This window comes from Triticum aestivum, chromosome 2B (genome assembly GCF_018294505.1).
Source record: "Triticum aestivum cultivar Chinese Spring chromosome 2B, IWGSC CS RefSeq v2.1, whole genome shotgun sequence".
In the NCBI taxonomy this organism is placed as follows: domain Eukaryota; kingdom Viridiplantae; phylum Streptophyta; class Magnoliopsida; order Poales; family Poaceae; genus Triticum; species Triticum aestivum.
The window spans coordinates 762,843,358-762,855,761 of NC_057798.1; the positions used below are offsets into that span (position 1 = coordinate 762,843,358).

Consider the following 12,404-nt stretch of genomic DNA (forward strand, 5'->3'; position numbering starts at 1 on the left):
AGGAAGAAAGTTCAGAATTACACAGAGTAACTCAGCAAAGCAAGCAGAGAGGCATACAGAGAAAACAGAGCAGGTTCAGCACACAAGTCGTGGCACGCCGCAATTCACAGCCTCGGCTGGCGTCCGACAGCAACCTGGGGCGCCAAGCTAGCTAGGCACCCGGTTTCCGCCCACGACTAGTCCACAAACCACGCGCGCGCTCGTACGTAGTACGACGCAGCTTGCTAGCGACGGCCGGCACGTACGGTTGCCGATGCCAGCATCGGCATCTCCTATAAAAACCACCATGAGGAGCACCGCCATTTCGCAGGCAGCTGAAAACCGCCACTCACACACGGCACCGAACGAAGCACGCACTCGTGCACGGTGATATCTACGTAGGAGTACGACCGAACAATTAGTCAGATGGCGAGCGGAGGCGGCAAGGCGACGGCGTCGTCGTGGGCGGCGGCGATGAGCGTGGGCGCGGGCACGGTGGAGGCGCTCAAGGAGCGGCACTCCGGGCTGTGCCGCTGGAACCACCACGCGCTCCCGTGCGTCTTCCAGCAGCGCGCCGGCACCTCGGCCGCCGGGAACGGCACCTGCGGCAAGGGCAAGGCGGCGCCCACTGCCGGTGGGGCGGCGGCGAGGAGGAAGGCGAGGCAGGAGCAGGAAGAGGAGCTCCGGACGGTGATGTACCTCAGCAACTGGGGACCCAACAACTAACTGTAGCGGATTAGTCATTACTTACAGACTACAATCCTCTAGATCTTCTTAGATGGCTAGACTAAGACTGGTGCGCTAGCTGGCTGGATGATGTGAGCTCAGCATGCACATTCAATCTCGAGCTAGTGTAAGACACCTTATATACTTCCATGACCCGGAAGGTTTCAGAAACAGAGGTTGACATCGCAATGCTTAGCGGCAATCTGCAAACTGTCGCTCTGAATTTACAGCGTTGAGCATACAGATTATCCTACAGTTCATCGCTGTTACTTTTTGTTGTTGTTGTTGTTGTTGTAAATCACCGTCGTATGGCGAAGGGGGAATGGGGAATATGCTTTCCGCTGTCATCATTTTCGGGGGTTTTCAATCCTAGCTCAGCACCGTTTTGTGTGGCTGGATGATGTGAGCTCAATATGCGCATTCACTCTCGAGCTTGTGTAAGATGCGGTACATACTGTATCTCCATGACCCCAGAAGGATTTCAGAAACAGAGACTGGGGGTCACTTCCCGCGCCTCCTCCCGGCTTAGCTGCAGTTTGCATGCGGTTGCTCAGAATCCGCAGCAGGGAAGGGCCTTCATACAATCCATCATCGTTACTCGTTACTTCGTTAGGCAGGCAGGCATATGACGAAGGGAAGACATTCCATTCAGCTGTCAAAAACGGCATATTGCTGCATGAACTATTTGCCAACAGAGTAGCCTGGTTCCTGAAGTCCTTGCTCGGTTGCTCCCATATAAGCATTACCTGCAGCAGCAGCCTGAATATGTTCAGAAGTAGCAATCCATTTCCTTGATATGTTTCCAAGCGACGAGCCTCAGGCACGCGAGCAGGGTGTTAAAAGAACTTGCTCAAGACAGGAATCGAGCTCACCTTTGGTGCATCAGTTTCACATATCAAACCATCATGAAGATATTCTGAGCAACTGCCTCTTTCGGTCCACCTGCACATGCCATGATAAGATGCATCTATTATGACTCAATCATACACAAATTTACAGTGGTAACTGTTTCCCCCAACCAATGAAGATATTCTGTGGTCAGTTCTGAATATTTTCAGTGTGAAGCCAGACATGTAATAGATGTGATGATCCTGTAAATAGGCGCACAAGATGTTACAATCAGATCAAGTCAACCAATCGCCAAATACAGGAAACTTGAGTTGAAGCTTACAAACATAAGATACATTTGGCATGATTTACTGGGAACAATATCATGCACACAGTTTGCACTGGTAATCGTTTGGGCCAACCATTGAAGATCTTCTGCGGTCAGTTCTTAACATCTTCTGTGTGAAGTCGGACATATAACACATGTGATAGTCCTATAAAAACGCACACAATATAAGTACTATTACAATAAGATCAAGTCACCCAATGACTAATACAGAGAACTTGGATTCAAACTTACAAATATAAGTGTTCTTGGGGAAAAAAACTTGCAAATATAGGATGTCACAAACTAAACAATCATAGGGTTCGTCACACAACACAAAAGGTATGCTACTGGGCATTAAATGCCACTTTTATTAGGAAAATAACAGAAAACTGTCACATAAGAACAAACCGTACACATACCCGCACCATGAAGAATAAAAGGGTGGTGCAGTGTTACACGCTTCCAACTTGATGATCCTCCTGCCTCTCAAGGATGCCCGCATGAGTGAGTAAAGCCCACAGGTGCGTGATGAACTCCCCACCATTCCCGAGCTCCTCGATGTGCTCCTTAACATTATCTGATGGCGCAAGGTAGAGCAACATCTCTGCCCAGAAATCAGCCAGCACCTTCCAACGGTGTGTCACATCTTCAATCTCCTCGAGCTGCTTCCCCAGCTTGGTGCCGCCCTCGAAGATGGTCTCCTCTGATTCTGCTAAATTCCTCATCACTTCATACCTGTCCCTCGAATTTTTCAGGAATTTGGTTGCTTCCACTGCAACTGCATCAAGCACAGACAGTGTATCATATCGGTGGCCAGGAAGAAGCTTTCGTGCAGAGACCACCAAGTACGCACAGTATTTTGATAGTTTCGTGGCAACGTCAAGATGGGGCCTGAGTTTTTCTTCATCATCTGAGCGAAGGTTTTTCATTGTTGTCATCTCACAGTAACATGTTGCTATGTGCCAAGTCATGATAAGGTGCGTCTGGTTCTCCTTTCCCAGGAAGCGGCTTATATTTGGGTAGATGTCCTGTCCACAAGCCCATAGGAGGTGCTCTGCTCCATTTGACACCAACGATGAATTCCCATTTGTTAGTTTGCCATCAGTATGTTCAAGGGAATGGACAATTGCCTCCTTTACTTCTGTAGGCAACTCGATGGGTTTACCAGGTTTCATGCAGATCACTGATGCATCATAACTAGTTCGGTGCATGTGTGCTCTATCAAAAAGAGTAAACCATCTGACTGCTGAGTATATAAATTCCCCGAATTTGTTGATTACTCTATGCTCTTTCTTGGAAGGGTTAGAATTGCAGCTGACTGATTCAAGCAAGGAGTACTGCCCAAGCTTGTGTTGCCAGTAGTGTTTGTCTGACGCACAATAAACACCAATCTTGGTAAGAAGCTCTTTTAATCTCATCAAGCAGTGGCACCCCCTTCTGTCCAATACTGATTGCTGTCTGATAAACTGACAAACATAGGATACTCTCGCCCAAATGGCTGTCCAATAATGTAACAACTGCAGCAATTCAAGCAAAGCAGCGCATGCAAGTAGTGATAAGGTGATCACAACCTCCGTTTTGGTGTTCACAAGAAGGGGCTCATCCTGATCACATCGAATGATCAACAGACGGGTGGCTACTGTGTATGCTGTAAGAGAAATGCAGATGACTGAAGCCAAGGACCAAAATGTTGCAGCCGTTGATGCATAATAAATGACAGCATACTTGGTGAAGAAGCAATCATACATGAAGGCCAACTCTATCTCAATAACCCTGAAAATCCTATTGCAGTCTGTAGCATTCTCTGATAGCAGCCCCTTGAAGACAAAATCATGTGCCCTTTCTTTGGATTCACAACAGGCAAGCCCAAAGTAGCGCCTTCTCAACAGATGAAAAAGGGAGAAGGAAAGGCATGCATATTTTAGCTCTAGGCCTATTGAACTATCATTGCACTGCCATATCTTCTCAATGTCAATGACTTCATCATCCTCTGCTGTTAATACTGTTGCAAATGATGAAGTACCAAGCTTGGATTTGCTGAGGGGCCAATCAACCAGGTAATGGCAACCTTCCATGGTGGCAGGAACAAATTCACCCCTGGTGTGCTCGTCATACATGTAATCAGCAACCATTTTATTCAGTTTCCATGAGTTGCTTGCCATCACACACACCGCTACTCTCTGTAAGGATTTTAGTACAGCAATGAAATGTAGAAAAATAACTGGGCAGGTAAGTAAACCTTTTAGATGACTATCATCAATCGACATGCTAACATGAAAGGCACCATCACTTGATGTTACTGATAACAAAAGCAACACCACATACACATACCAGAGTGAAGTATGGTATGTGTATATTAAAATGCTCTGTCTGGTGTCATCGAGACTAGAAGCCGCCATAGCGTCAGTAGAACCATAAAGGAGGAAGAGAGATATGGCCCATATGGAGTACATGCTGCTCTTCACTGCAGAAGATTGCATTGAACCGAATATGTATGTTATCAGTGAGGAGGATAAGGTACACATGCCAAAAACAACTTTCAGGATGAACAAGTTTTTGTGCTGGCGACGATATGCTCCAAAGGTAGCAAGAAACAGGAAGAGAGCAGCAGTCAGTAATACAAATACTTCTATCCGGGTCACTGTTCCCCTTGAGCTCTTCGACAAGTATCTTGCATAATGTAACAAGCTCGTCACTGTAGCATTCCCAAGATGATTCTCGGTCTTGAACAGCTTGCAGTAATCATTAACCTTCAATGAGTAGATCCGTTGTAATGTGCAATTCATAATAAAAGAAACAGATCTAAGAACAATCTAGCTCAATGTTTACATATGTTAATTGCAGGCCCTTTCAAAGTGACTGCCCTGAATTTTACTCTTTCTAAACCTAGAAATGATAAATCTTTTTTTATAGGAAAAAAAGCAATCGATGGATAAAGTATTGGAATGCCCCATTGCAGAATTTGATAACAGGAAAACTGGAAAAGGAGCTCCATACCTTGTGATTACTCATTTCCTCAGCTGAGTCGAGCTCCCCGCACTGGATCTTTCTTCTTCCTCTAGAGCCTAGCCACTATTGGTATTCAACTGCAAGCACAAATGGCGATCCATGCCATTAATGGGTGCAGTAGGCGGTCAGATGCTTCCCTTGTTTAAGCTCAACTTGCCCTGCAGATACATATTTTACAGGCGACGACTCAGGGTTTAGATCAGTCTCTATCTTTATCATGACTCTAGAAGGGAAAGCCTTGACAAGTTTTTAATGATGAGATTGAAAGGACCGAGCAAGGACTCAGCTTAGAAAATTTACCCGGCTAAGGCGGCGAGGACGTCACATCTCACATGGACACGAGAAGGCTGGAGTGCGGGACTCGCCGCCCCAAACATCCCAAGGAACGTGGCAGGCGCGCTCCCTGAGGCCGCCGGTGGAGCGGCCCTGTCTCGCGCCGCATCTAACTCCGGCAACACCCCCGCCCCCACTTCTCCGTCAGACGGGACAGAGGGGAGGTACGGCCCGGCGCGGTGGTGGGCATTTGAGGTAACGGATGCGGGGAGAGGGGCAAATAGATAATGCGACGGCGCACGGCTACTCCCTCCTCCGCCGGCGGCGCCGGCGAGGGCAGCGGCTACCTTCCTTCCAGTCCAGCTCACTACATCACCTTCGGCCTTTGTTTTTCCATTTTGGGCCCAACCTGGCCGAAAATACTCCACTGGGCCGCAAGTGGGCAGGATTTTCACTTGCGTCCTTGCACATCCAAAAGCAACCGCCAAGATTCAAACAATTGCACCTGCAAGAGCTATATAATACCACCGAAATTCAAACATTTGCATCTGCAAGATTTATACTATAATTATGATGACAACACTTGTATTTGCATTGGGTGGGGTCCACGGTTCTTATGGTTCGGGCCATTTTTGGGGGGGGAGGACACTTCATAAAATCCTTTACCTTGGCTACAATTGTAGGGAACACTTCATAAAATTATTTGTTCGGAGTGGGTAATTCAACACCCCCTAATGGTTTCCCATGCTTAAGAACCATCCAAAGAAGCATAGTTGGATATTAGTACTGGTAAATCAAAAGTAACGTGCCGCCCATATCTTGCTTAATTCCTGGTTCTAATTAGTCTTTGGGCAGTTGTAAACAGTTGAGAAAAAGTTAATCACAAACAAAGTCTCATGTCATCAAAAACAAATCGCAAAAGAGGGCTATGGGCAGTAACCATTGTCAAGGAAATAGAAACATAGTATGAACATATTTGCAGACAGTTGAGAAAAAAAACCCTTCAAATAGTTCACTCAGTTTCTGGGCTGGAGTTGATCTCTGCGACAATTGGTGCAATGGGTTATGTCGTGGAATTGTCACGGCAGATGTCCTTAGTGTGAGGACTTAGTCACGAGTCCAACGCATCTATGTGGTAGCTTGAGAGGGGTTGGACGGAATCGAGAGACGCTAGGCGGATCATCACACAAGACGAGGGTTTAGACAGCTTCGGGCCCCGAGAAATATCATCCGGAATAGCCCTACATGCTGTTTGAGGCTAGGTCTCATTATGCTCATCGAGAGTCGCCGCATAAGCCGGCTCCCCCTTTGTGTCTAGCCCTAGATATTGTTGTTGTTACTTGTCCCTCTTTGGGGTGCCCTGCCCCTCCTTATATAAGTTAGAGGGGCGGGTTACATGTGGAGTCCAAATAAGATTAGGACTAGCCTATCTTCTACTACAAGCCGGATACAAGTCCGAGTCTTGATTCCTTGTAAGGAAGATATTCCTCACACCTTTCCTCTTAAGCCGGCCTACCATAACATAAGCCGGCCTTCTGGGCCTTGAGCCTCCCGAGCCCCCGGGTCTTGTCGCTCCTCTGATCCGCTTGCCAGGTCACCCATAAGTCGCCAGGATCGGGCGGGGCACTTAGTACGTCGTCCAGCCAGGGCGGGTCATTAGTGAGTCACCAAGCCCGGCAGGGTTATACTTCCGGCCGGGTTACCACTACTAGGAAAATGCCTACTAATGGCGCACCGGTCTTGCCTACTAATGGCGCACTACCGGTGTGCCATTACTATCACGCCACTAGTATTTTTTACTAATAGCGCACCACTGGTGCGTCATTAGTATAGCCCACGCGCACCACATAGAAGTGCGCCATTAGTAACATTTTTTTTAAAAAAATCATTTTTTCAGAATTTTTTTATTTTTTCTTCAATTTTTTTTTGTTTTTTTCTTAATCTCAGGTCACTATGGCTTAATCTCGGGTCAATATGCTTAAATTCAGGTCAAATCGCACTCCGTGGTCAAACTTCCCGAAAGGTCACCCATCCTCACACTACTCCAGCCCAAGCACGCTTAACTTCAAAGTTCTGTCCAACCCTAGCAACAGCTCACTTCACAGGCACTTGTTGATATATCTAGCATATCAATCCTATTATACCTTGTTGATGTCTAGGACTTTGTTCATGTTCATGACTATGATGAAATTTTGAAAAATATTTCAAACTTCTCGGTCATATTACGTATCATTTTTTGAAAAAAAATCAAAAAAAAATTCAAAATCATTTTTTTGAATTTTTTTGCCTCTAGATCTTGAAAGCCCCATAACTTTTTTCTGTTAGGTTTTTGGGGATTTTGAAAATGTTTAACGGGGTTCCCCCAGTTAAATTCGGATGTAACTTTTCGAGTAGATGATTTTTCATATATAAAACTTTTTAATCCGAGTTCGTATGCAAAAGTTATGCCCATTTTACAAATTTCCAGAGAGATTTTGCAAATAAAGTCGAAATTTATATTTGTAAATGTTCCCAACAACTAGACCACATATCACATGGGAAACTTATTTTCTTTTATTGTTTTGACATTTTTATCATTTTTTTATTTTTTTTAAACTGAAAAGGCGGTCCACGGGGGGGGGGGGGTGCATTCGGTGGAAGCTGGGCAACTAGTAATGGCGCACCGTGGGTGGTGCATCATTAGTAGTTAAACTAGTAATGGCGCACCACACCCACGGTGCGCCATTACTAGTTTTGAAAAAACAAATAAAAAAAATTGAATTTTTTTTTGAAAAAAACTTAGTAATGGCGCACTGTCCACTGGTGCGCCATTGCTAACAATTTTTTTTTCAAAACTACTAATGGCGCACGGTGGGTGTGGTGCACCATTACTATGTCAACTAGTAATGTTGACATAGTAATGGGGTGCGCCATTAGTAGTTTTGAAAAAAATTATTTTTTTTACTAATGGCGCACTGTGGGATGTGGTGCGCCATCAGTATTTGCACACTAATGGCGCACCAACACATGGTGCGCCATTAGTATTTAGTAATGACGCACCACATGTACAGTGCGCCATTAGTGTCCATCCCATCTATAGCCTTTTTCCTAGTAGTGTACACCGCGGGGTATATCACCGACATTAGCCCCCAAGTTTAGCTTGGATTTATCCATGGTAAACTTATGTTGCAAAATAAACACAAGAACAAATTTGACAGGTTGTGCTCCGGGTTAAGAGTTCTTGTAAACCGGCACCTGAACATCCTTAAGTCCTTGTCATTTCCTTCTTCTAGAAAATCCGGGTCAATAGACCAGCTTCACAATCCATTTGCTTGTAAAAGACATATTGTAAACAAATAATCCATTTGAGTCGGCTTCCAAAGCACCGGCTTAAAAAATATAGGTCTTGAAATACTCATCTGATTTTCAACCGGCTTAAAGATGTAGATCTGCCGAGTTATAATTTCCAAAATCTTCGGGTTATAAAAGACTGATGATGTCAAGTCATAATTGTTGTTAACACCGGGTCATGTAGTTGATCTTCCTGATTTACTCAAAGCTGAGAACTTGAAGATATTCCTTCTTTATATGCATAATACCTGTAGCCCCCAAGTCTTAAGAGGAGAACATAGTGATAACTTAAGATTTGCTTCAATATAAGTATTGCAACCTTAAAGAAATCCGGGTTATTCATCTCAATCATATAAACTGAATATTCCACACATGTAGCCCCCAAGTGCTGGGTTGTCATGCTTGCAGCAACCTGGGACTTGTAATTGCTTTATGCTCATGAAAACATCAACCAGTGATGCCCGGTCCACATGGCGTCATAATAGTCAATGGAAACACGAAACGCTACCTCCGTACGAAGGAGCACACTGCGGCTCTCACGGCCGAAGTACACAGCGGCCCTATCAAGCCGCACACCTCATCGGCCATCAAACCGCCGGACATTGTTAAATGAGTCCGATCAGTTCCGCAAACTGACAGCTCGGTAATTCCAGAGCTAGACTAGCAGTTTCGCCTCCGTCGACCGCCGCACACACCCGCGGAATTTGTACCGCACATGCGTCACTACGCACTCAAAATACCTTGGGAATCAATGGAGGCACAATACGGACAAGTCTATAGTACGGTTCGACCCTGTATGACCTTACACCTTTTTCTTCGATTACTTTCTCTCCTACCACAGGTGCATTCGAACCTATATATCCTACGGACTTACAAGGACTCTCTTCAAGCCCGGTTTCGTGCAGATAACCGAAGACCATTCCTTTTAAGGAACCCCTCTCTACAAGGCGAAAGCGGCGCAGATGTGCGGCAGGATATCCAAAGGATTCTTCAGACCAAACCTAATTCAAAGGACCTGTATTAAGCTTTTCTCCTTATTCTTAGATCCCCGACATGTAAAATGGCTTTGGTGCTTATGGTACCCTCTGTAAGATCACATTTTGACGAATCAATCAGATTAAAGTGAGGACAATTTTTCGGTATCAACTTTATTCATAAAACTGTACTCCATCTCCCCAGTTGTCTCACTCACATACCTCGACACCCATTGTCAGGGGCTCTATACGGCCACATATGTGTCGCCAAACAAAAGCCCGAACAGCTTTGTAGCATACTTCGGCGTCCCGAACTTGGCATTATATGCATCAGCTCCGAATCATGTCTTTGGTCAATAGTTGGGTTGCCCGGCTCCTGTGGTTGCTACCTTACGTTCCGTTTGTTCGGCTAGGGTAGTAAAGGAAGAACTACTGCGATTGCGTTTCTGGTTCGTCCGGTCAAACACCTCAGTAGAGAAAGCCGAAAACTGACTGTCATGATGCGGCGACAGCTGGTCAGCCACTCGGCGACTTACTAAATCTTTAGCGATTTTTTCCGTATAAAACGAAGGACTGTTTTTCCGGTCATATACGTTATGCATCCGCATTCGGATAGACGCTTACGTACCAGGGGCTATTTTCTAGCCCCATCGTCAAACTCCTATGGCTAAGCGAGAGTGGTAAAGCCATATAGTCTGATTGCCCGGTTCGCCGCGCTGACACCTCCTTTACGGACCAAGACGTTGGGTCAAGTGTGCTCATGTGCCATTCCGAACACCCCCGTAGTATCTATGTGGGGGCTGAAGCTGACGACTGGAAAACTCTCAGGAATACAAAAAACGCCGCATAGGAGGAAAGAACTTTCAGACAATGGCAGAAATATATCACAAAGCCTTAATACATATAATAAGCATGTCCGGGTCATTCGGATACATTCATTTGAACATAATGTCCTTTGAGCATTGACCCTCTATCAAGCGAGCGCCCTCTAGGACGTCTTCTAAATAGCTCTCCAGCGTGTGGTGGCCCTTGCCTCCGGGAGGACCCTCGACTGTGATAATGGCGGCCTTCATCTTCGCCCAGTGCATCTTGACATGGGCGAAATCCATCCGTGTAACTTCTATGCATACCGACCGCTTGACTGCATCAATTCGAGGCATGACATCGATGAGTCACCGCGCCAGGCCAAAATAGCTGCTCAGAACGGGTTCGGCGGGCCATAGTCGAACTATGACATCCTTCATGGCCGCTCCGGAAATCTTATGCAGCTTGCCCCACTGCGCCATTTGGTCATTCAGCAGCGTCGAGTGCTCCTGTGTCGTGAACTGCGACCAGAACAACTTCTCCGTCGCATGTCCCTCCCGGGCTTGGTAGAATTGCGTAGCATCGGCAGCACTCTTCGGAAGATCCTCAAAAGTGTCTGGAGAACTCCATAGTCGATTAAGCAAGGCATACCTTTGATCGCCAAACTTAGACTATAAAAGAAAGGGCTTACCAGCCGCTATGTGTCCAGCCTGCCGAATCTCCTCGCGAGCCGCTCGGGATTCGCACCTCGCCTCTTGGGCTTCCTGAAGGGCCTTGGCGAGTTCGGCCGCCTTAGCTTTATTATCCTCCTCGAGGAGCTCGCACTTGCGAGTGGCGTCCGTGAGCTCTTGCTCAACTTTGGATACCCGCTCCTCAAATTGGCGCCGGGTGGCCTGTTCGGCCTTCAAATCCGGATCTGTTTTCTCAGCGGCCGCACTGCTCACCCTTGCCTGCTCCTTCGCGCAGGCAAGGTCACTCTTGAGAGCCTCGACCTCAGCAGCGCCATCTGAAATTATGCATATAGCAACGCGTAAGCTTCAACTTAGCATTTGCAAACTAATACAATTATGTACGGAGTACTTGAAACATACCCTGCACCTCATCGAGCCGCTTGTTAATACGGATATTGTCCTCGTCGACTAGCTGTAGTTTCCGCTTCAGTTCAGAAACTTTGGTGGCCTGAGCGGTCGCTAACAGTGAAGCCTGTTTTTTTATCAAAAAGATAAGTATGTTATTTCCCGCGGATGACTATAGATCCTCTGTCCACCTCCTTCATGGGCCAAACAGAGTCTCAGGGGCTGCTATCTATATACAGGCAGATTTTTCATATGGAAAGCGGCTAAAAACATTACATCACATACCTTGAAGCCTATTAGTAGGCTCGTGAAGGCTTCATTCAGACCGCTTTTAGCGGACTAAATCTTCTCAACCACCGTACCAATCAAGGTACGGTGCTCCTCCAAGACGGACGCACTTTGCAGAGCGTCCATCAGCATGTTCGGCGCATCCGCATTAGTAGAGGTCGCCGGCAGAATAGTTGTCTCCCCTCCCTTGGAGGGGGCTGCTGATTCGACTCTGGAGCCGTTTGTCTCTCCAGAACAGTATCCGGCTGGGGTTCGGATGATCCAGAACCCCCGTCGCCAGTCTCCATGAGGGTTGCGTCCCTCATATTCTCAGCAGCCAAGGTGTTATCCTTTGGCACCGTCTTGGTCCCCACACCCACTTTTTCACGGCCCGGAGAGATCCTTTGGGACGACACCTCGGTGTCGTCCGCCCTAGGAGGCGGGGAAGCTGGTGGAGGTGCCTCGCTCTCCATCATCTCCGGCGGAAGATCCCCTGATGGCGATGATTCTTGAGGGATATCACGGGCCGGACTGAAACACGTAATTTGATATTATTCTTACAATTTATAAAAAGATTGCATGTATATAAGGCATCCTAAGGTACTTACGATTCGGCAAGGGGCTTGGCTCAGGGGCGGTGCTTGGGGACAGCTTCGGTGCCCGAATCCGAATCATCTGAGAGGGATATCTTTCCCCTCTTGGACGCCCCCTCCTTCGGATTTATGGAGGCCACCCTCTTTTTCCCTTTGAGAGGAGGGTTCTCTTCTTCCACCTCCTCCTCCTCCTTGTCCTTGTCTTCGTCTCCCTCGT

The 12,404-nt window shown here is 46.7% G+C and overlaps 2 protein-coding genes across 3 annotated transcripts; one reads left to right on the forward strand and one right to left on the reverse strand.

Moving 5' to 3' along the window:
* Positions 1–320: 320 nt before the first annotated feature.
* On the forward strand, positions 321–971 carry LOC123047242 (uncharacterized). The gene has a single exon (XM_044470739.1). The coding sequence runs from the start codon at positions 406–408 to the stop codon at positions 703–705; it is 300 nt and encodes a 99-aa protein (XP_044326674.1). The 5' UTR covers positions 321–405; the 3' UTR covers positions 706–971.
* Positions 972–984: 13 nt separating this feature from the next.
* LOC123047240 (uncharacterized) lies at positions 985–5,532 on the reverse strand. 2 transcript variants are annotated; one of them, XR_006422856.1, is made up of 6 exons: positions 5,171–5,532; positions 4,859–5,028; positions 2,281–4,611; positions 1,877–2,027; positions 1,578–1,796; positions 985–1,451 (listed from the first exon to the last, which is right to left on the reverse strand). XR_006422856.1 is itself a non-coding variant. In XM_044470738.1 (3 exons), exons 2-3 carry the CDS (start codon positions 4,871–4,873, stop codon positions 2,314–2,316), a joined length of 2,313 nt encoding a protein of 770 aa, XP_044326673.1. In that variant the 5' UTR covers positions 4,874–5,028; positions 5,171–5,532; the 3' UTR covers positions 2,200–2,313. The 2 variants fall into 2 exon arrangements, 1 of the variants encoding a protein (XP_044326673.1); XM_044470738.1 differs by lacking the exons at positions 985–1,451; positions 1,578–1,796; positions 1,877–2,027 and having other exon boundaries at positions 2,200–4,611.
* Between the last annotated feature and the right edge of the window lie 6,872 nt (positions 5,533–12,404).